The 24,962-nt window shown below is 39.8% G+C and overlaps 2 protein-coding genes across 2 annotated transcripts; one reads left to right on the forward strand and one right to left on the reverse strand.

The window, feature by feature from the left end:
* LOC102184086 (olfactory receptor 4D2-like) lies at nt 10,729-11,664 on the reverse strand. The gene has a single exon (XM_005693097.2). It carries the CDS (start codon nt 11,662-11,664, stop codon nt 10,729-10,731), a length of 936 nt encoding a protein of 311 aa, XP_005693154.2.
* On the forward strand, nt 23,090-24,025 carry LOC102184368 (olfactory receptor 4D1). Its single transcript, XM_005693098.2, has one exon. The coding sequence runs from the start codon at nt 23,090-23,092 to the stop codon at nt 24,023-24,025; it is 936 nt and encodes a 311-aa protein (XP_005693155.1).

Genomic DNA, 24,962 nt, shown 5'->3' on the forward strand with positions numbered 1-24,962 from the left:
CAACCCTCAGAATGGATAAAATAATAGCAAATGAAACAACTGACAAAGGATTAATTTCCAAAGTATACAAGCAGCTCATACAACTCAATGCCAGAAAAACAAACAACCCAATGAAAAAGTGGGGAAAAGCTCTAAACAGATATTTCTCCCAAGAAGACATACAGATGGCTAATTAACACATTAAAAGATGCTCAACATCATTCAGTATTCAGTTCAGTTCAGTTCAGTCGCTCAGTCGTGTCCAACTCTTTGTGACCCCATGAATCGCAGTACGCCAGGCCTCCCTGTCCATCACCAACTCCCGGAGTTCACTCAGACTCACTTCCATCGAGTTGATGATGCCATCCAGCCATCTCATCCTCTGTCGTCTCCTCCTCCTCCTGCCCCCAATCCCTCCCAGCATCAGAGTCTTTTCCAGTGAGTCAACTCTTAGCATAAGGTTGCCCAAGTACTGGAGTTTCAGCTTTAGCATCATTCCTTCCAAAGAACACCCAGGGCTGATCTCCTTTAGAATGGACTGGTCGGATCTCTTTGCAGTCCAAGGGACTCAGAAGAGTCTTCTCCAACAAATGCAAATCGAAACTACAATAAGATATCACCTCACACCCTTCCAAATGGCCATCATCAAAAAGCCTACAAACAATAAGTGCTGGAGAGGGTGTGGAAAAAAGGGAGAGTTCTTGTATTGTTGGTGGGAATGTAAGTTGATATAGCTACTATGGAAGATGGTATGGTGATTCCTTAAAAAACTAGGAATAAAACCACCATATGACCCAGGAATCCCACTCCTAGGCATATACCCTGAGGAAACCAAAATTGAAAAAGACACATGTATCCCATTGTTTATTGCAGCACTATTTACAATATCTAGAACATGGAAGCAACCTAGATGTCCATCGACAGATGAATGGACTATTATAGAAGTTGTGATATATATTCACAATGGAATATTACTCAGCCTTAAAAAGGAATGCATTTGAGTCAGTTCTATTGAGGTGGATGAACTTAGAACCTATTATACAGAGTGAAGTGAGTCAGAAAGAGAAAGGTAAGTATCGTATTCTAATGCATATATACAGAATCTAGAAAAATGGTACTGAAGAATTTATTTACAGGGCAGCAGTGGAGAAACAGACATAGAGAATAGACTCATGGACATGGGGAGAGGGGAGGAGAGGGTGAATTTCATGGAAAGAATAACATGGAAACTTACATGTAAAATAGATAGCCAATGGGAGTTTGCTATATGGCTCAGGAAAATCAAACAGGGGCTCTGTATCAACCTAGAGGGGTGGGATAGGATGGGAGATGGGAGGGATTTTCAAAAGGGAGGAAATATATGTGTGCCTATGGCTGATTCATGTTGAGGCTTGACAGAAAACAACAGAATTCTGTAAAGCAATTATCTTGCAATAAAAAATAAATTAATAAAAAAGTAAAATCAAAATAACATTATAGAATCAATTACACCTACAAAATACCTTCATAGCAACACCTAGATTCATGTTTGCATAACTGAGGACTATAGAATAGTCAAGTTATGACATAAAACTGACCTTCGCGAGGGGAAAATTATTAATTATCAGTGATACTGAAATCCCTTTATGAAGATGTGAATGAAGTTCTTTTCATGTATATCCTGCATCCATTTAACAGTTTGAAGTTAAGTCTGAAAAACATTTTCTTTCATATGTGAAAGAATATAGTGAAATCATTTTCTCAGCTTAGTGTCCTTGACTGGGTCTTTAGCATAATTACTCCATTTGGGCCATTCAGGGCTTTCGAAATAAATTATTGACTAGAGGATGCAGTGAACAGATGAGGTCTGGGGAACATTTTGCAGAGTCACTTGTGCCAGATAGGAAAAGTATATAAACTGGAACATATCAATTTTCTCTGATTGAAAGGTAAGTCAGAATCAAAATCACCCATATGATAATCAAAGAGATAGACAAGTTCTGTCCCCTTCCCCAGAATCAATCCAGGGTGCTTTTTCCAGGTGACTCAGTTTTAAGATAGACTAATCCTCTAAATAAAAGAAAAGATTTCCCCCCTCCCCCATAGCTAACATACTCTCAACAGTGGAAAGCAGAAAGCATTTCCTCTAAGATCAGGAACAAGACAAGGGTGTCCACTCTCATCACTTTTATTCAGCATAATTTTCAAAGACGTAGCCACAGCAGATAAGAAAAAGAAATAAAAGGATTCCAAATTGGAAAGGAAGAAGTGAAAGTGTTGCTGTTTGCAGATGACATGATATTATACACAGAAAATCCTAAAAACACCACCAGAAAACTTCTAGAACTCATCACTGAATTTGGTAAAATTGCAAAATATAAAATTAATGTTCAGAAATCTCCTGCATTTCTATACACTAATAGCAAACTATCAGAAAGAGAAATTAAATAAATAATCCAATTTACTATTACATCAAAAGAAATAAAATATCTAGGAATAGACCTACCTAAGAAGACCTATACTTGGCAAATTGTAAGACACTGATGAAAGAAACAGATGACAGAAACAGATGGATAGATATTCTGTGTTCTTGGACTGGAAAAATCAATATTGTTAAAATGACCATAGTACCCGAGGCAATCTACAGACTCGTGCAACCCCTATCTAAATACCAATGGCATTTTTCATAGAACTAGAAGGAATAATTTAAAAATTTGTATGGAAACACAAAAGACCCTGAAGAACCAAAATAATCTTAAGGAAGAAGAACGGAGCTGGACGAATCATATTTCTTGATTTCAGACTATACTACAAAGCTATAGTAATCAAAATAGCATGACCCTGGCATGAAAACAGACACGTAGATTAATGGAACAGAATTGAGAGCCCAGAAATAAACTCATGCACTTATGATCAATTAATCTACAACAAAATAGGCAAAAATATACAATGGAGAAAAGACAGTCTCTTCAATAAGTCGTGCTGAAAAAACTGGGCATCTATATGTAGAAGTGAAGTGAAAGTTGCTCGGTCATGTCTGACTCTTTGTGACACCATGGACTATGCAGTCCATGGAAATCTCCAGGCCAGAATACTGGAGTGGGTAGCGTTCCCTTCTCCAGGGGGTCTTACATGTAAAAGAATGAAATTAGAATATCCTCTAACATCACATTAAAAAATAAGCTCAAAACGGATTACAGACCTAAACAGACAGCTGAATACTACAAAACTCGTAGAGAAAAACATAGCCAGAACACTGACATAAATTGCCACAATATTGTTTTGGCTCTGTCTCCTAAAGTAAAGGAAACAAAAGAAAAATAAACAAATGGAAGCCAATTAAACTCAGCATTTGCACAACAAAGGAAACCATCAACAAAGTGAAAAGCCAACCTAGAGAATGAGAAGAAATGTTTGCAAATGATAGGACTAATAAGGGATAAATACCCAACATATATAAATGGCTCATGAAACTCAACATCCAAAAAACAAAAATCCCAATTTAAAAATGAGCAGAAGAACTGAATAGACATTTTTCTTTTCTTTTTTTAAATAAATATTTATTTGGCTTCTCTGGGCCTTAGCTGCAGTATGCAGGATCTTCGATTTTCATTGCAGCAAGTGAGATCTTTTTAGCTGTAATATGCAGACTCTTTTAGTGGCAGCATGTGAACTCTTAATTATGGCATGTGGATCCTTGCCCACATGAGATCAAATCTTTGCCCCCTGCACTGGGAGCAGGGAGTCTTAGCCAGTGGACCACCAGGGAAGTCCCTGAATAGACATTTTTCAGGAAAAAAAAATATAGCTAACTGCTACTGCTGCTGCTAAGTCACTTCAGTCGTGTCCGACTCTGTGCAACCCCATAGAAGGCAGCCCACCAGGCTCCCCCGTCCCTGGTATTCTCCAGGCAAGAACACTGGAGTGGGTTGCCATTTCCTTCTCCAATGCATGAAAATGAAAAGTGAAAGTGAAGTCGCTCAGTCATGTCTGACTCTTAGCGACCCCATGGACTGCAGCCCACCAGATTCCTCCGTCCATGGGATTTTCCAGACAAGAGTACTGGAGTGGGGTGCCATTGCCTTCAGGCAGAAGAAAAGATGGTCAATATTGCTAATTATCAGGTAAATGCAAATGAAAATCATAATGAAATATCACCTCATACTTGTCAGAATTGCTATCATCAAAAAGAACACAAATAACAAATGTTGGTGAGGATGTGGGGAAAAGGGAACCCTCATATACTATCGGTGGGAATGTAGACTGGTGCAGCCACTGTGAAAAACAGCATAGAGGTTTCTGAAAAAATTGAAAATAGAACTACTACATGACCCAACATTTCCACTTCTGGATATATTTTCAAAAAATCCCCAAAACATTAATTTGAAAGACACATGTACAATGTTAATAGCAATGTTATTTATATAATTGCCAAGATATGAAAACAACTGAAGTGTCTAAGGTGAATGGATAAAGAAGATGTTTTATATATAATGGAATACTACCCAGTCATAAAAGGAATAGACATTTGCCATTTTCAGCAATGTGAATGGACATGGAGAGTAAGTATGTATTGTAAAACACAGGAAATACAACAAATATTTTATAATAACTATAAATGAAGTATAACCTTTAAAACTGTTGGTCAGAATATTGTACACCTGTAACATACATAATATTATATAGCAACTATTATGTCAATTTGAAAAATTACTTTAAAAATCTATTATCTCTTGTATGTGGGAGAGTTTCACAGTATATTCTTATTTGTCATAGGCAGATATTTATTTTGCCAAGTGTAAACATTTGCAAAGAATTCAGGCCAACCTGGAAATCCTATGCAGTTCAGAAAGCTCTAAGAAGTCAGATTTTTTTTTGCCTTTTCTTTGAAAAAAATTATTTATTTTAATCGGAGGCTAATTACTTTACAATATTGTGGTGGTTTTTGCCATACATCGACATGTGTCCCCCCATCCTGAACACCCTCCCCACCTCCCTCCCCTCCCCATCCCTCTGCATTGTCCCAGCGCACTGGCTTTGGGTGCCCTGCTTCATGCATCAAACTTGTACTGGTCATCTATTTTACAAATGGTAATATACATGTTTCAATGCTATTCTCTAAAATCATCCCACCCTTGCCTTCTCCCACATAGTCCAAAAGTCTGTTCTTTCCATCTGTGTCTCTTTTGCTGTTTTGCATATAGAGAAATCTATATCATTACTTACATCATTACTGTCTTTCTAAATTCCATATATATGCATACTGTATTGGTGTTTCTCTTTCTGACTTGACTTCACTCTGTATAATAGGCTCCAGTTTCATCCACCTCATTAGAACTGACTCAAATGCATTCTTTTTGATAGCTGAGTAGTATTCCATTGTGTATATGTACCACAGCTTTCTTATCCATTCATCTGCTGATGGGCATCTAGGTTGCTTCCATGTCCTGGCTATTGTAAACAGTGCTGCAGTGAACATTGGGGTACATGTGCCTCTTTCAATTCTGGTTTCCTTGGGGTGTGTGCCCAGGAGGGGGATTGCTGGGTCATATGGCAGTTCTATTTCCATTTTTTTTAAAGGAATCTCCACACTGTTCTCCATAGTGGCTATACTAGTTTGCATTCCCACCAATAGTTTAAGAGGATTGCCTTTTCTCCACACCCTCTCCAGAATTTATTGTTTGTAGACTTTTCGATGGTAGCCATACTGACCAGCGTGAAATGGTACTTCATTGTGTCTTTTAATTTGAATTTCTCTGATAATGAGTGATGTTGAGCATCTTTTCATGTGTTTATTAGCCGTCTGTATGTTTTCTTTTCATACTGTCCATGGGGTTCTCAAGGCAAGAATACTGAAGTGGTTTGCCATTCCCTTCTCCAGGGGACCACATTTTGTCAGAATTCTCCACCATGACTCATTCATCTTGGGTGGCCCTACACGGCATGGCTCATAGTTTCATTGAGTTAGACAAGGCTGTGGTCTATGTGATCAGTTTGATTAGTTTTTTGTGATTGTGGTTTTCATTCTGTCTTCCCTCTGATAGATAAGGATAAGAGGCTTATGGAAGCTTCCTGATGGGAGAGACTGACAATGGGGGAAACTGGGGAAGTATACAAAAAAGATCTTCATGATCCAGATAACCATAATCGTGTGATCACTCACCTAGAGCCAGACATCCTGGAATGTGGAGTCAAGTGGGCCTCAGGAAGCATCACTACTAACAAAGCTAGTGGAAGTGATGGAAATCCAGTTGAGCTATTTCAAATCCTAAAAGATGATTCTGTGAAAGTGTTACACTCAATATGCCAGCAAATTTGGAAAACTCAGTAGTGGCCACGGGACTGGAAAAGGTCAGTTTTTATTCCAATCCCAAAGAAAGGCAATGCCAAAGAATGTTCAAACTACTCCACAATTGCACTCATCTCACACACTTAGCTCTAGTTCATTTTAAAATCCAACCATTTAATAAAACAGATTGAGGAATTCCATGGTGGAATTCCCTGGTTAGGACTCAGCACTTTTACTGCAAGGGTCCAAGTTTGACCCCTGGTTGGGGAACGAAGATCCCACAAATTGCACATTATAGCTAAAAAAATAATAATTTTCAAAATAAAATAATAATTTAAAATAAAAAATAAGATAGCCTGAGTTGATGCTAGGGAAGTGAATATGTCTTGTCAATCTCCTTGACTGTCAGATGTCACTGTTGAGACAGTGACTAATTAATTGCCTGAATTAATTCCTTATGATTCTGATTTAATTCTCCATAAGATAACCTTTGTATACTCTAGTTTACATATTTGTCCTCTCAAAGCACATAAATGAGTATAAAATATTTACTAAACCACATCTAAAATTCAAAGTTGATTCTTCAGATCAGGATTGTGGATAATTTATCTGTTTTAGAAAATGGTTCTAATATGGCTTGTAGTTTTGAAGCTGTTGTATTGGGCTATTTTGAAAGTTTATAAATGTGAAAAGCTAATAAGCTGAAACCTCAGTTAAGTAGAGTTGGGAGACCAGAGCAGGGAGCTCTCACACCGTGTGACAATAGCAGAGCTCAACAGGGAAAAGAAAGACACCTCTTCTTTCCTGGCAAGGACTCAGCCAGTGAAAAGCCACGAACTCTTTGTTTATTCCTGCCTTCTCACCCTCCTTTCCCTCTCCATAAAAAGTCTTCTTCTCTTGCCTTGAAGGGCTTGTGCATGGGTGCACTTCCACTCACCATGGGTGCAGAGCCTGACTTGCAATTCTCTGCTGATCCTGAATAAGCCCATCTTTGCTAGAGAAATATTTGCTATTTGTTTTAGGCCAACATTTGTAAACATAACTGAAAGTTATCCTTTTTAAGAGTAGGAGAGCAATAAAAGTCAAGTTGGGTATACCTCAATATTTAATGCTGAGAATACAAAAAGAAGACATACATTCTCCTCTCAACAAACTTACAGGGCTCATGGGAAAAACAGACCCAGAAATATAGAAGTGTACTTCACAGGGGAGATAGCTTAACTAGAGGAACACGAAAGGTTAAAAGACTGAGTAACCATGACTGGGAGAGAGGGGATGGCTTCCCAGAGGATATAACATTTAGACAGAAGTGAAATTCAAGTATGTTAGGCAGACAAAGGAGGGAAAGCGTGTTTCTGGCAGAATAGGGATCTAGAGATGAAATGGTTCAGCATACACTTCATGAACCCTGAAAGCCTTGACAACGCTGGAGCATAGGGGGAAGTGGTAGGACATTAGAGTGGAGAGGAGGCACAAATCACTCTGAATAATGTTAAGATACCAGGCACCTATATTTACGTTTTACCTTGAGGGAGGTTAGAAGCCAGTGGAGGAAGTTTGCAAAAGAGTGCAGAGGAGGGCCTCTGTGGCAGCAGGGAGGAGGAAAGAGGGGAGAGCTGAGAGGATGGACAGAGTGGTATACAGCTGCTCTGTTTATTCATATTCCTATCCTGTTTCAGCAAAGACTTAATGAAGGCAGTTAAAGGTGTATAATTTTCCTGTGTTCAGGACTCAGCCTATACCAGCTTCAAAATCATTAATGATGTGAGGAGAGTGAAGAGCTAGAGGAAAAAGGGAAAAGGAGATGGGAGCCAAGAAAGAAGGAGGAGGATTGTAAGGTAATTAAGAAAAATCAGGGATGAAAGCTAGTGAGCGTGTTAGTCAAGTAGTCGGAGGGATGGCTCATTAGTGACAGGACAAAAGCATTCACACCTCATAGGCTGTGACAGGGACACAGCATGACTGGAGGGTTGTTTCTGGTAAAGTGACAGAGATGCATCACCTGAGTCTAATCATCATGAAACATCCGACAAATCCAAACTGGAGGATATCCTACGAAATAACTGGCCAATAATTTTTTAAAGTTCCCAAGATAATCAAAATCAAGGAGATCTTTCAGATCAAAAAAAGCCTGGAGAGACATGACAACTAAACGCAACACTTGTTTTTGAAGCAGATTTTCTTTCTATGAGACTTTATTGGGATATTTGGCAAAACTTGAGTAGGGGCTAAAAATTATAGCAATATACTGATAGCACATCATTTTTAATGACTCTATGGCAGTAATAGAGGGAAATGACTCTGTAGAAAATGCAGACAAATATTAAGGAATGGTGGGCATCAGGTTGGCAACTTAAGCAGTGTCCTCAAATGGTCAGGAAAAAAGTCCTTTATACTATATTTGCAACTTTACTGTAAGTCCGAAATTTTTCAAAAAGCTTAAAATGATTTTAAAGTGGACGTTTTTAAGTTAAAAGAACTATGTAGCAAAATATTTTTCTGTCCTCTGAATAAGAAAAACATGTTTAAAAATTTGGTCTCAATAAGAACAAATACTAAAATAAAAGATTGGTATGCCTGCCTGACTACATGAAAACTAACAACAAAAGTAGAGAAGACAAATCACAAACTGGGAGAAGTTATAGTAAGAAATCCTGCCAATGCTGGAGACACTTAAGAGACATATAGGTTCGATCCCTGTGTTGGGAGGATCCCCTGAAGGAGGGCACAGTAACCCACTCCAGTATTCTTGCCTGGAGATTCCCAGGGACAGAGGAGCCTTGAGGGCTACAGTCCATAGTGTAGCAGAGTCTTACATGACTGAAGCAACTTAGCATGCACACACGCATTATAGTAAATATAACTGAAAATAGATCATCAACAAATTATATAAGAATTCCTACATGAACTAGAAAAATTCAATAGAAAAACTGAACAAAATGCATTCACAGAAAACCTGAATACAATAAAAAATATGGAAAGAAATGTTAGAGAAATTAAAATTAAGGCTAATGTGAAATACCATTTTTACCCACTTAATGGGCAAAAATGAAGTTCAACAATATCCACTGTTGGGAGAACATGAATTAATGGGAACACTTCAGCACTACTGAAGAAGGTGAATGAGATACAACTTTGGAAAACCATTTGGCACTTTTTATGTAAAGGTAAATGTTTGAAGATGTCATGACCCAGCAATTCCACTTCAAGGTAAAGGCCCATAGCTCCTCAACAAAACAGCTAGAGACAAGTAAAAGAATATGCAAAAGAGTACTCTTGGCTAGAATGAAAACTGGGCACAATCCCCCAAAGCTAATTTTCATAATGGCATATTATACAGCAGTACCATTGCCTTCTCCACACAAAAGAATAAACTAATCCAAGAAAATAATATACAGCATTTAAAACACATCTACACCCATGGCTGATTCATGTCAATGTATGACAAAACCCACTACAATATTGTAAAGTAATTAGCCCCCAATTAAAAAAAAATCATTGTTGAGTGAAAAAAACAGAATATTATATGCAGTCTGATATGTTTATAAAACTCAAAGAGGCAAAACATTACAATAAACTGATTGTGTAAAAATGTAGTAAAGCTATTTTTATAAGCAATGGAATGATAAACATAAAATTCAAAAACATAGTTTCATCTGTGGAAAAGTGATGTGATGAGAGAATCTATTGGTAGGTAGGTATAAGCTTTTGGTACCCTATGGTTCTTGAACTGAGTAGCAGGTATATGAATGTTCACATAATAGTGTTTTACAACTTACATGCATTTTACTCATAACCTTTTGCTTGTAATAATTATACTATATTAAAAGATAAAGAGAAAAAATTACATATTCATGATAATTTCAAACTTGAAAATTGAATCAAATAAAGTATATGGTTTACTCAATGTTTTCTCACAATTTTTTGGATTTGATTCTTATAATAAAGCTGGGAAGTGTGGGGTCAGATACCAATTTCAGTAACTTTGTTGAAGAAGAAGTTATGAGTTCAAGAGAGGCCAAGTGTCTCATTCAAGCTTATCTATTTGGTAAATGATGGGTTAGGGTCTCCAAGGCTTAAGACTCTAAATATTATACAGTTTCCAACAATCCAGACTCATACCTAAATGGGGTACAGGAAAAATAGGTCAAATACAGAAAACAGAACTGCTCTTCTGGAGAAATGCTGTTATCCTAAGAGGAAACTGTCCACCAAGAAGGCAGAAAGGAGGGTGTGGCTTTCCAGAATGTTTCCATGGCAATGCATCTTATTGTTGTAGGAGTGTTCAAACAATCCACCACATTAAAAAAAAAGGATATTTTCCTTTTTCCTAAAAATCTGAATAAATTGCTTATTTTTGATACTCATTCACTTCCACAAGCACCCTCACAGCACATCCACAAGCTATGAAGAGGACAGACACAACAGTTCTTTCTCCACTTTACAAATAGAAAACAAAGTCAAAGAGGAGTGACCCACTATCACTCCTTTTTACAAAGCACCCAGTGTTTCCCTAATCTCTTCACTGCTGCCTGCATCTCCTGGTTCCTCAGGGTGTAGATCATGGGGTTGAGCATGGGGGTCATGACCGTGTGGCTGATGGATACAGCCTTGTCCATGGAGAAGGAGGTGAAGGGCCGGGCATAAAGGTAAATGCTTGGAATGAAGACCATAGACACCACGATGATGTGGGTGGTGCAGGTAGAAGCTGCCTTCCTCCTTGCCTGCCCTGAGTGGGACCTCAGCATCACCAGGATGACTGAGTAGGAGACGAGGAGGAGGAGGAACCAGATGACATCTAGCATCCCACTGTTGCAGATCATGAGGAACTCCAGGACAGAAGTGTCAGTGCAGGCAAGTCTCAGAACTTGTGGAACATCACAGTAGAAGTTATCTAGGACATTGGGGCCACAAAAAGGCAGTGGGAGCATCAGGACCAGTTGGGAGACGGAATGAACAAAACCTACCATCCAGGCTGTCACGACCAGCCCCACACAGAGCTGAGTGTTCATGATGGTGACATAGTGGAGGGGCCGGGAGATGGCAACAAGGCGGTCATAGGCCATCACTGAGAGAAAGAAGACCATGGCACCTCCCAGAAAGTGGAAGAAGAAGACCTGAGTCATGCAGCCCTGGTAGGAGATGGTCTTCTTCTCAGCCCACAAGTCCACCAGCATCTTTGGAGCAGTGACTGAAGAGAAGCAGAGGTCTAAGATAGCCAGGTTTCTGAGCAGAAAATACATGGGTGTGTGGAGCCTGGAATCAGAGGTCACTGTCACTATGATGAGGAGGTTGCCCATGACAGTGGTTGTGTAGACAAACAGGAACACCAGAAATAAGACTAGCTGGAGCTCCTGAGTCTGTGAGAGCCCCAGGAAGACAAATTCTGTCATACATGTGTGATTCCCTGATGCCATGATGCCTTCTCCATACACCTAAAGAAAACACACCACAGACAGAGATGCATGAAGTTACTATGTACTGTTCTAGTGCTCAGTGACTCAAAGCAACTGTCCAAGTCCAAATGATGGACACCCTCATCTGATGCTGGAATACACATTCATGAGATATCTTAAAGCCATCCAGACACACGCTATCTGCTTTTCAAAGATTCAGTGTAATATAGTGGTGGGAAAACAGAGTCCAACAGAACCAGAGTCAAATTTCAGAACTTAATATTCCATGAGATTTGACCTTGAGTAAGGTATTTACCTGAGTCTGTTTCCACATCTCTAAGAAGTTTTCTTTTCTAGAAAATTTCCATGGAATTAAATAACACATAAGGTTTCTAGAATATGTCTGGAATAATAAATGCTCATCACTCTCCTCTGTGTAGCGTCCTAATCTAAATAAATCCATGTTCCAATCTCTAATACATTTTTTGTATCAGTCATTTATCAAGCAACAGTTAACACATTATAATATGAATGGACTTTTCATAAGTCTATGTTTTCCCTCTATAATTCAACTCTAAGCTCCCAGAGATATAAATATGTATCTTATAACTTATTTATGCCCTACCATGCACACTTTGCTGATAGTCAATATTCAAAAAGTATGTGGTGTTGATTGTGGGTGGGTGAAAAGCTATAGGGAGTGCCTCCTCTGACTGACGTAGGTGGTCCTTTACTGGGAGCAGTAACAGGACATGTATGGTATATGTCCTGAGACAAGAAAAGGGGGAGAGGAGTTCTCTGGAAATGGGTGATGGATCTTGTACAAAGGAGACTGGAATACTCAAAGAAACAATTTTAGAAGATATTACTGATTACAAGGGAGAAGACAAAGGAAGATATTGACATAAGAGAAACAGAATAGGCAAAGGAATAAAGAAGGTGGATTAAAAGGAAGCGAGAAGGAAGAGGAATGGAAAGGAGGAGGGGCAGGAGTGGGAATGGGAACAAAGATGAAGAAGAACATGGAGAGTGAGAGATAGAGGTGACAGGTGAGGGTTAAGGGGCTTCCTCACTCCCCTTGCCTTGCCTCACTCCCCTCCCTCACCTGCCTCCTACAATCTATTGTCCATCAGAGGTCATTTTAGTCTCATCCTTCTGCTTCCATCTGCAGCCACTCCAGTCCATCTTCTATGTCACTGTCACAGAGAGCTTTCTAAACTCATATCTCATCGTCTTCTTCCCTCATTCAGTTCAGTTCAGTTCAGTTCAGTCACTCAGTCGTGTCCAACTCTTTGCAGCCCCATGAACTGCAGGACGCCAGGCCTCCCTGTCCATCACCAACTCCCGGAGTCCACCCAAACCCAAGTCTATTGAGTTGGTGATGCCATCCAGCCATCTCATCCTCTGTGTACCCTTCTTCTCCTGCCCTCCATCTTTCCCAGCATCAGGGTCTTTTCAAATGAGTCAACTCTTCTCATGAGGTGGCCAAAATATTGTAGTTTCAACTTCAGTATCAGTCCTTCCAATGAACACCCAGGACGGATCTCCTTTAGAATAGACTGGTTGGATCTCCTTGCAGTCAAGGGACTCTCAAGAGTCTTCTCCAACACCACAGTTCAAAAGCATCAATTCTTTGATGTTCAACTATCTACACAGTCCAACTCTCACATCCATACATGACCACTGGAAAAACCACAGCCTTGACTAGTCGGACCTTTGTTGGCAAAGTAATGTTTCTGCTTTTGAATATGCTATCTAGGTTGGTCATAACTTTCCTTCCAAGGAGTAAGAGTCTTTTAATTTCATGGCTGCAATCACCATCTGCAGTGATTTTGGAGCCCAGAAAAATAAAGTCTGACACTGTTTTCACTGTTTCCCCATCTATTTGCCATGAAGAGATGGGACCAGATGCCAGGATCTTAGTTTTCTGAATGTTGAGCTTTAAGCCAACTTTTTCAATAATCTTTTAATGAGTATCGAGGGCCCACAGCTTAAAACGCAAACTTTTAGAAGTGATCTAAGGGGTTAATTCAGGGTTGACATACATGCTTACATACATGTAACTCCCTCTCAGTATGTCACACCAAGCTTTAAAATGTAGGCTCCATCTACCTTTCTCATCAGTATCCCTGTTACCCAGGAACTGATGTTCAAGGAATCCATAGTCTCTCACATATTCCATATGCCATATGCTTGGTTATGTCTGTAGCTTTGGGAATAAATTGTGCTTCCTGAAATACCTTCTACAACCTTCTCAACTTAGAAGTCTCCAGATATCACCTTTTCTGTGACTCCTCCATTTCTCCCATGCAGAATTAATCCCTAACTTCTCAGGGTTCCAATAACATTTTATAAGTTCTCTTAGTTACAGCTTTTATCATTTATTTTCTGTTGTCTTTCTTAGCTTGATTGTAAATTCAATTACTTAGTAGCCCCATCATCTAGAATAACAACTCTGATCTAGCAGTTGCTCAGAAAAGCTTGCTAACATAATGTATGAGTATGTAATTGTGTTATCTTGTTCAGTGTGACCACATAGAAAATTTTGTTGTGTACTCTATTATCCTTTGCTTTCAACATTCTCCCTCTAACTCACAGGGCCAAGTTTTCACTTGGTTGTGAAAAGCTTGGTTTTGCACATGCAACTTGAGTAATCTGTTTTCAATATCTTGTTTTCCCTGCATTACTTTTTGATGCTCTCATCACATTTATGAGTTACTTCTATCAAGTCTATATCATCTGTTTGTTCTCTCCACCCTCTAGCAAGTGTTTCTGGATGCTTCTTACAGCTGCTCTATATACAGGTGAGGAGAGCCTGGGTCTCTTACCTTCTTTCAGCCCAGAATGGTAGAGAGTCTTCAGGTCTAACATCTTCTTGAAGATCCTTTTTCTGCTTTAATTTTAATTTACCAGCCACTGCCCATACATCACGTGTACAACAAGAGGTGTGACCCAAGGAGGAGGGAATATCCATAGGGAGAAACTACTGGACTCACTCAGGAAACAGGGCTGGGCCGATTACCACTGGGGGAAAGGGAGCAATGGGAGTTGTTTAAAAGTTTCAAAATGCCTCAAAAACACATATTCATTAAGAGCTATTCCCTTGGGGTCAAAAGGACCAAGGACAATATAATTTTATAGATTTGTAGAATATAGAATTCTCAGGCCAAGATCCAAAAGGACAAGAGTCTCTTCCAAAGAAACCAATTCTCTGAAAGTTTTAGAAGAAATTAGTTCTTAGAACAGTGGTTCTTACCTGTGAGACAATCACCTGGAATGCCTCTTAAAAGAGAAACGACTGTGCTCCTGCCCCAGACTTTCTCATTCAGTTGGTCAATGATAAGGCCAAGAATTTGCATTTATAGCAAGCTCTCGGATGATGCTAATGCCCTGTTCTGGGGACCACACTTTGAGACCCATGGACTTTCTTATCAGCACAGGGAAGGTTCTCTCTGTCGTGCAATCTTTGGGATAACTGGTCTGATTTCTTTCCTTCTTCTTCCCCTTCTTCTTTTCATCTTTTTCTCTTACTTTTAAGCCTAATTGATCTTTTCCTAGGGAAATTTGTAGGTGGAAAAATACTTGTAGACTACAGTGGAAACTTACTGCCCTGTAAACCTTGTCCCTTATTTTGCCAACCAAAGCTCCAAAATTGATTAACCACCCATACTGATGCCAACATTCTTTACATGTGAATTCTTACCACCTCTAGAATAAGGATTGGTACAGGAAACCCACATTTTTTTCATTATGAGGAATGCTCAACACTGGAATTAACTGGCATTGTAATCTTGATGTGCTATAAAAATTATCTGACTTCCATTAATCTATATTTCTGTCTTTGTGCCAGTACCATACTGTCTTGATGACTGTAGCTTTGCAGTATAGCCTAAAGTCAGGAAGGTTGACTACTCTAGTTCCATTCTTCTTTCTCAAGATTGCTTTGGCTATTCGAGGTTTTACATGTTTCCATACAAATTGTGAAATTATTTGTTCAAGTTCTGTGAAAAGTACCATTGGTATTTTGATAGGGATTGCATTGAATCTATAGATTGCTTTGGGTAGTATACTCATTTTCACTACATTGATTTTTCCAAAACACGAACATGGTATATTTCTCTATCTATTTATAACATCTTTGATATCTTTCATCACTGTTTAATAGTTTTCTATATACAGGTCTTTGCTTCTTTATGGAAATTTATTCCTAGGTATTTTATTCTTTTTGTTGCAATGGTAAATGGGATTCTTTCCTTAATTTCTCTTTCTGGTTTCTTCACTGTTAGTGTATAGGAATGCAAGGGATTTCTGTGTATTAAATTTATATGCTGCAACTTTACTATATTTATTGATTAGCTCCAGAGATTTTCTGGTAGTACCTTTAGGGTTGTCCATGTAGAGGATTATGTCATCTGCAAACAGTGAGAGTTTTACTTCTTCTTTTCAAATCTGGATTCCTTTTGTTTCTTTTTCTTCTCTGATTGCTGTGGCTAGGACTTCCAAAAATATGTTAAACAGTAGTGTTGAGAGTGAGCACACACCTATGGAAACCTTATCTTTGACAAAGGAGGCAAAAATATACAATGGAGAAAAAAAATCTCTTTAACAAGCGGTGCTGGGAGAACTGGTCAACCACCTGTAAAAGAATGAAACTAGAACACTTTCTAACACAATACACAAAAATAAATTCAAAATGGATTAAAGATCTAAATGTAAGACCAGAAACTATAAAACTCCTAGAGGAAAACATAAGTAGAACCCTGTGACATAAATCACAGCAAGATCCTCTATGACCCACCTCCCAGAGTAATGGAAATAAAAGCAAAAATAAACAAATGGGACCTAATTAAACTTAACAACTTTTGCACAACAAAGGAAACTATAAGCAAGAAGAAAAGGCAGCCTTCAAAATGGGAGAAAATAATAGCAAATGAAATAACTGACAAAGAATTAATCTCCAAAATATACAAGCAGCTCATGCTGTTCAATACCAGAAAATGAATACCCAATCAAAAGCGGGCCAAAGAACTAAATAGACATTTCTCCAAAGAAGACGTCAGTTCAGTTCAGTCACTCAGTTGAGTCCAACTCTTTGTGACCCCATGGACTGCAGCATGCCAGGCTTCCCTGTCCATCACCAACTCCCAGAGTTTACTCAAACTCATGTCCATTGAGTCAGTGATGCCATCCAACCACCTCATCCTCTGTCACTCCCTTCTTCTCCTTCCCTCAATCTTTCCGAGCTTATGGTCTTTTCCAAGGAGTCAGTTCTTCTCATCAGGTGGCCAAAGTATTGGAGTTTCAGGTTCAGCATCAGTCTTTCCAATGAATATTCAGGACTGATTTCCTTTAGGATGGACTGGCTGGATCTCCTTGCAGTCCAAAGGACTCTCAAGAGTCTTCTCCAACACCAGAGTTCAAAAGCATCAATTCTTCGGGGCTCAGCTTTCTTTATAGTCCAACTCTCACATCCATACGTGACTAATGGAAAAACTATAAGTTTGACTGGATGGACCTTTGTCGGCAAAGTAATATCTCTGCTTTTTAATATGATATCCAAGTTGGTCATAGTTTTTCTTCCAAGGAGCAAGTGTCTTTTAATTTCATAGATGCAGCCACCATCTGCAGCGATTTTTGAGCCCAAGAAAATTAAGTCTGTCATTGTTTCCATTGTTTCCCTATCTATTTGCCATGAAGTGATGGGACCTGTCTGGGGAGGCCTTACAAATAGCTGTGAAAAGAAGAGAAGCGAAAAGCAAAGGAGAAAAGGAGAGATATAAGCATCTGAATGCAGAGTCCCAAAGAATAGCAAGGAGAGATAAGAAAGCCTTCCTCAGCGATCAATGCAAAGAAATAGAAGAAAACAACAGAATGGGAAAGACTAGAGATCTCTTCAAGAAAATTAGAGATGCCAAGGGAATATTTCATGCAATGATGGACTCGATAAAGGACAGAAATGGTATAAACATAACAGAAGCAGAAGATATTAAGAAGAGGTGGCAAGAATACACAAAAGAACTGTACAAAAAAGATCTGCATGACCAAGATAATCACGATGGTGTGATCACTCACCTAGAACCAGACATCCTGGAATGTGAAGTCAAGTGGGCCTTAGGAAGCATCACTACGAACAAAGCTAGTGGAGGTGATGAAATTTCAGTTGAGCTATTTCAAATCCTGAAAGATGATGCTGTGAAAGTGTTGCACTCAATATGCCAGCAAATTTGGAAAACTCAGCAGTGGCCAGCCACAGGACTGGCAAAGGTCAGTTTTCATTCCAATGCCAAAGAAAGGCAATGCCAAAGAATGCTCAAACTACTGCACAATTGCACTCATCTCACACACTAGTAAAGTAATGCTCAAAATTCTCCAAGCCAGGCTTCAGCAATATGAGAACCATGAACTTCCAGATGTTCAAGCTGGTTTTAGAAAAGGCAGAAGAACCAGAGATCCAATTGCCAGCATCCGCTGGATCATCAAAAAAGGAAGAGAGTTCCAGAAAAACATCTATTGCTTTATTGACTATGCCAAAGCCTTTGACTGTGTGGATCACAATAAACTGTGGAAAATTCTGAAAGAGATGGGAATACCAGACCACCTGACCTGCCTCTTGAGAAACCTATATTCAGGTCAGGAAGCAACAGTTAGACTCGACATGGAACAACAGACTGGTTCCAAATAGGGAAAGGAGTACGTCAAGGCTGTATATTGTGACCCTGCTTATTTAACTTCTATGCAGAGTACATCATGAGAAACGCTGGGCTGGAAGAAGTACAAGCTGGAACCAAGATTGTTGGGAGAAATATCAATAACCTCAGATATGCAGATGACACCACCCTTATGGCAGCAAGTGAAGAGGAGCTAAAAAGCCTCTTGATGAAAGTGAAAGAGGAGAGTGAAAAAGTTGGCTTAAAGCTCAACATTCAGAAAACAAAGGTCCTGGCATCTTGTCCCATCACTTCATGGGAAATAGATGGGGAAATAGTGGAAACAGTGGTGGACTTTATTTTTTTGGGCTCCGAAATCACTGCAGATGGTGACTGCAGCCATGAAATTAAAAGACGCTTACTCCTTGGAAGAAAAGTTATGACCAACCTAGATAGCATATTAAAAAGGCAAGACATTACTTTGCCAACAAAGGTCCGTCTAGTCAAGGCTATGGTTTTTCCAGTGGTCATGTATGGATGTGAGAATTGGACTGTGAAGAAGGCTGAGCACCGAAGAATTGATGCTTTTGAACTGTGGTGTTGGAGAAGACTCTTGAGAGTCTCTTGGACTGCACGAGATCCAACCAGTCTATTCTAAAGGAGATCAGTCCTGGGTGTTCATTGGAAGGACTGATGCTAAAGCTGAAACTCCAATACTTTGGCCACCTCATGCGAAGAGTTGACTCATTGGAAAAGACTCTGATGCTGGAAGGGATTGGGAGCAGGAATAGAAGGGCACGACCGAGGATGAGATGGCTGGATGGCATCACCGACTCGATGGACATGAGTTTGAGTGAACTCCGGGAGTTGGTGATGGACAGGGAGGCCTGGTGTGCTGCAACTCATGGGGTCATAAAGAGTCAGACACGACTGAGTGACTGAACTGAATTGATGGGACCAGATGCCATGATCTTAGTTTTCTCTAGGGGATCTTCAGGAGATCTTGATCCAGGGATCAGACCCATGTCTCTTGCCTCCTCCATTGGCAGGTGGATTCTTTATCACTAGCACCACCTGGGGAAAAAAGAAAAACAGAGCTTCACATTTTTTAATATTCCAGAGGGATTACATTTTGCTAAGCATAAATAATTGTTTCAAAAGAATTCAGACCAACCTGGAATCTCATGTAGAATAGAAAGCTATTTAAGAAATATCAGTTTTTATTGTTCTCCGAGGTTATGAAGCCAGTTAATTCCAATTCTGAACAGTTCATCATATTAAGAAAATACAAACATTTCCTGTATTAGTGCTTATATGAAAGGAAGGATCTCATTGAGTACTAATACATATATAAAGAGTGCTAGAGTTTTAAGATTATGCAATAATTGCATATGGATGAGAAATCGATCTTGGGATCTGGTTGACAAAATGAAAGAGTTTACAGTATTTGTTTCCAATGTAGTATACAAACGTTTTCCCACCTATGACATCATCCAAATTAAGATCAATTAACTTTTTTAAAGTAAGCTATCAGTCAAGTTGTTTTGGTAATATGAGAAAGAACTGTTCACTGTGCTGATGAGTTTCCCTGGTAGTTCAGTAGGAAAAGAATCTACCTGCAGGAGACCAGGTTCGATTCCTGGGTTGGGAAGATCCCCTGGAGAAGGAAATAGCAACTCACTCCAGTATTCTTGCTTGGAAAATCCCATGGACAGAGGAGCCTGGCGGGCCATAGTCCATAGGGCCACAAGAGTCGGACATGACTTAGGGCCTAAACCACTACCACTGTGCTGGCAGAGAACAGTGAAACTCAGAGTCAGTCGGTCTCAAACTGTGGTTTCAGAGAAGCATCATCATCATCATCCCCTGAAAACTTGTTTGAAATGCAAATTTTCATGCTCCAACTAAGACCTTCCGCATCAAAAATTCTGTGTGGGCATTTCTGAGTCTTCATATCCATTCTAGGTGATCTAATGGGTCCTTCCAAAACTCCCAGAGATTTTGATTCTTTCGGAGAGGTTCTGTTCTTTCTGATCTTGGTGTCCTACCAAACATGTCATGAACCTCCACAATTTTCAGTGTCTTTGGTGGGTTTTTCTTTGTTTTTGTTTTGTGGGGCTTCTGTTATTTTGTTTTTTATTACTTCTTTGTTTATTGGCTTCAAGATGGCCTTTCAGATAATGCTTTTGAGAGACCTAAAAACTTATTAATAGGTCCCATTGTTCCCTCATCCCCAGCAGGACTCATTTCAGCTCTGCTTCCTGAGCCCAGTCCAATCATTTCTCCCTGAGGAGATCCCCTCTTCCCCAAGGCCATGCCCATGAGTCATGTGTGTGAGTGATGGCAGAGGTCAGGAAGCTATGAGACTGCATGGAGAGGACCTCCCAGAAAGTGTAAGACATGAACTCTCTTCTTCCACTTGGGGCTGAAGGAAGGTGAGAGCCCGAGTGTTTCCATACCTACTGATAGGAAAATAGTAGTTAGGTTTTTAAAAACATCTGCTAGAAGGTGAGGAGAATAAGCCAGTGTCATAGACCTGATGGTACTAAGTCTAAAAAAGAGGAGAGCCTTGGGAAGTAATTTGGAGGGGGCACTGTGCTGTTAATACAGTGGCTTCATGTTACATGTGAAACCCAGGAATTTCAGCAACCAAGCATAGAACTGGCTTTATGAGACAAGAAACAGGATACTTAAAATACTAAAACACTAAAAATACTGCACATAATCTATCACCTACTTAATACATTATTTGGCAACATTCACTGAGCATGTGCTGTTATCAGAGTTGCTGTTCCAATTTCTGAGGTTACTAAGACACTGAAATCATGATATAGTTGGTTTAGGGGAGAAGCTGAAAAAGGAAACAAATGATGATAAACATTATTGGGTATGCTTTAAATGTTTAAAGAAACTTGAGCAATCGGATTTTTTTCTGCAAAGGAGAAATGGTGACAGGAGTGACAGAAAGGGTAAGGTGGGCTTTTCTAAGGTTGAGATGAGACGGTAGGGAAGAAAATTCCAGGAAACAAACATGGAAATAAATAAGTATGTTATCATGTTTAAGACTATAATCCACTAAAGAGCAAGTTGTTAATAAGAGGTGGACATATTGATTAGAAAGGCATATGGAGGTTATGTTTTATAGCCCTGAATGACAAGCTGAGCTGCATGTACAAGTGTAAGTATGTGTGTTTCTACCCTGACTTGATCCGCAAAATATTGGATGTGGCTTCTAAGGGGCTCTGGTGAGCATCACTATAAGAGGTGAGAGGGGGAAGTGATTGGGTCAGCATTTAGAAAGGTCTCATGGACAGCTTTGTAGAGGGAAGAGTGAAGTGAAAGCAAATTGAAGTGAAAAATAAGAAGGGAGTGATCTCTGATCAATAATGGAATGCATGAAGTCAGGTGGGAGAGAGTGGGGGCTGAGATGAGGCAGGGAGAGAGGAGAACACTTGACCCTCACCTGTCACCTCTATCTCCCACCCTGAGAGTTCTTCTTCACCTTTGTTCATATTTCCTCCCTTGCCCCACCATCTTTCCATCTCTCCTTCCTTCACCCCATCTCTCCTTTCTTCACTCATTTTATTCCCCTATTTTCCTTCCTTATAGTTTGCTTCCTTCCTTTAGAGTTTTCATCTATTTCCATTTTTTCAACATTTTTTCTCTTCTACCCTTGGATTCAATATCATTTTCTGGAATTGCTGTCCTTTCAGAAGAGTTCTAGTCTTCAAGCAATATATTCATCATTTGTTTCTCTGCTAATGAAGTAGTTACTCCTCTGACTCTTGTGATCTGGAGGGCCTTACCCAGTAAGGAGCCACCTACAGTTGGGGATGGGGAGAAATGAAATATCCAAGGGTGCAACTGTGTCCAGAGGCACCCCTTCCGGGACCTGCACATACAATGATTCTGGGAAAGATTGAAAGTAAAAGAAGTGGGCGGCAGAGGATGAGATGGTTAGATAGTACTACTGACACAATGGACATGAATTTGAGGAAACTCAAGATAGTGGAGGACAACAAAGCCTGGCATGCTGCAGTTCACATGATCACAAAGAGGTGGACATGACTTAGCAACTGAACAACAAAAGCAGTTAACATCAGGTACCTATCATGCACTATGAGCAAGGATGCAAATTGTGAAATAAAGACCTATGTCTGTAACACAGTAGGTTCAATAGTGGAGGAAAATCATAGACAAATGAAATGTTTGTTAACGTTATGATGTGTTAACTGTTGCATGAAGAACTACTGGTACAAAAATGTATTGATATTAAAGACTGGAAAAAGGGAGGAGGTCTTTAGAGTAGGAGACTATGCAGAGGAGACTGATTACCATTTATTATTCCAGATACTGTTCTATGAAATTTATGTACTATTTTATTTGATTCCCTAGACAATTCATAGGGAAAACATATTCTTATAGATGTAGAACCTAGGACTCAGATTAAGTAACTTGCAGGTCAAATCTCAAGGATGTGGAAGCTTGGAATTTTGACTGTTTCTGTTGGACTCCAACTGTCTTGCTACCATTATGTTACACTGAATATTTGAAAGACAGGTTGCACATGTCTTTTGACAGCTTTAAGCTATTTCATGAATATGTATTCCAGCACCAATTAGTGAACCGTTTAGAGAAAGACTACTTAGATCAGCACCTGGTATTATGATATGCACATGAGAATGTTCATCTTCTGGACTTGGACAAATCATTTTGAGCCCCTGAGCATTTGAAAGGTGAGCAGCAACTTCAGACAGAGGTCTGTCATTTGTGTTACTTAGGTGTATGGAGAAGACACCATGGCATCAGGGAACCTCACGTGGGTGTCAGAATTTGTCCTCCTAGGGCTCTCACAGACTCAGGAGCTCCAGCTCTTCTTGTTTCTAGTGTTCCTGTTTGTTTACACCACCACTGTCATGGGAAACCTCCTCATCATGATCACAGTGACCTCTGATTCCAGGCTCCACACACCTATGTATTTCCTGCTGCGAAATCTTGCTGTCATAGACCTCTGCTATTCCACAGTCACTTCTCCAAAGATGTTAGTGGACTTCTTGCATGAGACCAAGACCATCTCCTACCATGGCTGCATGGCCCAGATCTTCTTCTTCCACCTCTTGGGAGGTGGGACTGTCTTCTTCCTCTCAGTGATGGCCTATGACCGCTACATAGCTATCTCCCGGCCCCTTCACTACATCACCATCATGAACACTCGATTGTGTGTGGGGCTGGTGGTGGCTGCCTGGGTAGGGGGCTTTGTCCACTCCATCGTCCAGCTTGTTTTGATGCTCCCACTGCCTTTTTGTGGCCCCAACACCTTGGATAACTTCTACTGTGACATTCCACAAGTGCTGAGACTTGCCTGCACTGACACCTCCCTCCTGGAGTTCCTTATGATCTCCAACAGTGGGATGCTGGTCCTCATCTGGTTCTTGCTCCTTCTGATCTCTTATACTGTCATCCTGGTGATGCTGAGGTCCCAGTCTGGGCAGGCGAGGAGGAAGGCAGCTTCCACCTGCATCACTCACATCATAGTTGTATCTATGATTTTCATTCCTTGTGTCTATATCTATGCCCGGCCCTTCACTTCATTCCCCATGGACAAGACAGCATCCATCAGCTACACTGTCTTGACCCCCATGCTCAATCCCATCATCTACACCCTGAGGAACCAGGAGATGCAGGCAGCCATGAAGAGATTGGGCAAGCGCCTAGTGATTTCCAGCAGGAAGTAAACTTAAAATAGGTTGACTTTATATGACAGATCTTCCCTCTGAACTTTTGTTTTTCCATGTGAGAAGTGATGAAACATATTTATTGAGTGTGGCAGTTGAGATTAAGCTAGTATTTCTACAGAAAGCAAAATCTCCTGTGTCAGGTGTTGTGTTAGGCACTTTTACACTTTTGTCTCATTCTCAGAAAACTGACAGTGGATATATTATTATTATATTAAACAGTTTGCAAGTGAAAAAACTCAGAGAGAACTGACTTGCTCAATGAAGAAGAGCAAGTGAGGGGCAGAGCCTGGTCAATAGATGGTTCCTCTGACTCCAAGTTTTGAGGCAGGAGATGTGGATGGAATTTGAAATTCAGGGTCTCATATAATCACAAGGGAAAACTTGGAGAATTCCTCATCTGTGAATGAATATCTGTGATGAATGGCCAATACTTTCATCTGAATTCTAGAGCAATCACATTTTTTTTTTTCTGTTCCTTGCCTCTATGCCTCATTCTTCATGGTGGTATTTTGGAAGTAGTCTTATTTTTTAATGTTTTTTCATAAACAATGAGTTTTTATTATGTAACTCTTTTTTCATTTTTAATATTGTCTAAATATTTCCCATAAGAGTATTTTCCTTTTATTTGTTCCTTTTCTGCCAAATGCTCCTTGGATAATCTGAGAACTATTTTGCTTTCTGTGCACAATCTTTACATCATTTGCATGATATGGCTAAGAAGAGGATGCTGTAGTATGGTTGGGGAACCAAAGCCAGAGAGGGCAGGGCCATGTCTATTAGTGATCCTGATTTAGGTATGGGTTCAGTCCAAAGCTGCCAACTTCATGGGCTTTTGCCTTTCTCTTTGACTTCCTACCCTGGAATGAGGGCTTTCTTGGGGTTGAGGATTGAGCTGTATTTATCTTTAAATCCCCTTAGCACCTAGACATTATCT

The sequence above is a fragment of the Capra hircus genome, chromosome 19 (genome assembly GCF_001704415.2).
Source record: "Capra hircus breed San Clemente chromosome 19, ASM170441v1, whole genome shotgun sequence".
In the NCBI taxonomy this organism is placed as follows: Eukaryota; Metazoa; Chordata; class Mammalia; order Artiodactyla; family Bovidae; genus Capra; species Capra hircus.

Excerpts from the sequence above, each read along its gene's own strand:
- LOC102184086 (XM_005693097.2), bottom strand. The coding sequence starts at position 11,664 with ATGGCATCAGGGAATCACACATGTATGACAGAATTTGTCTTCCTGGGG.
- LOC102184368 (XM_005693098.2), top strand. The coding sequence starts at position 23,090 with ATGGCATCAGGGAACCTCACGTGGGTGTCAGAATTTGTCCTCCTAGGG.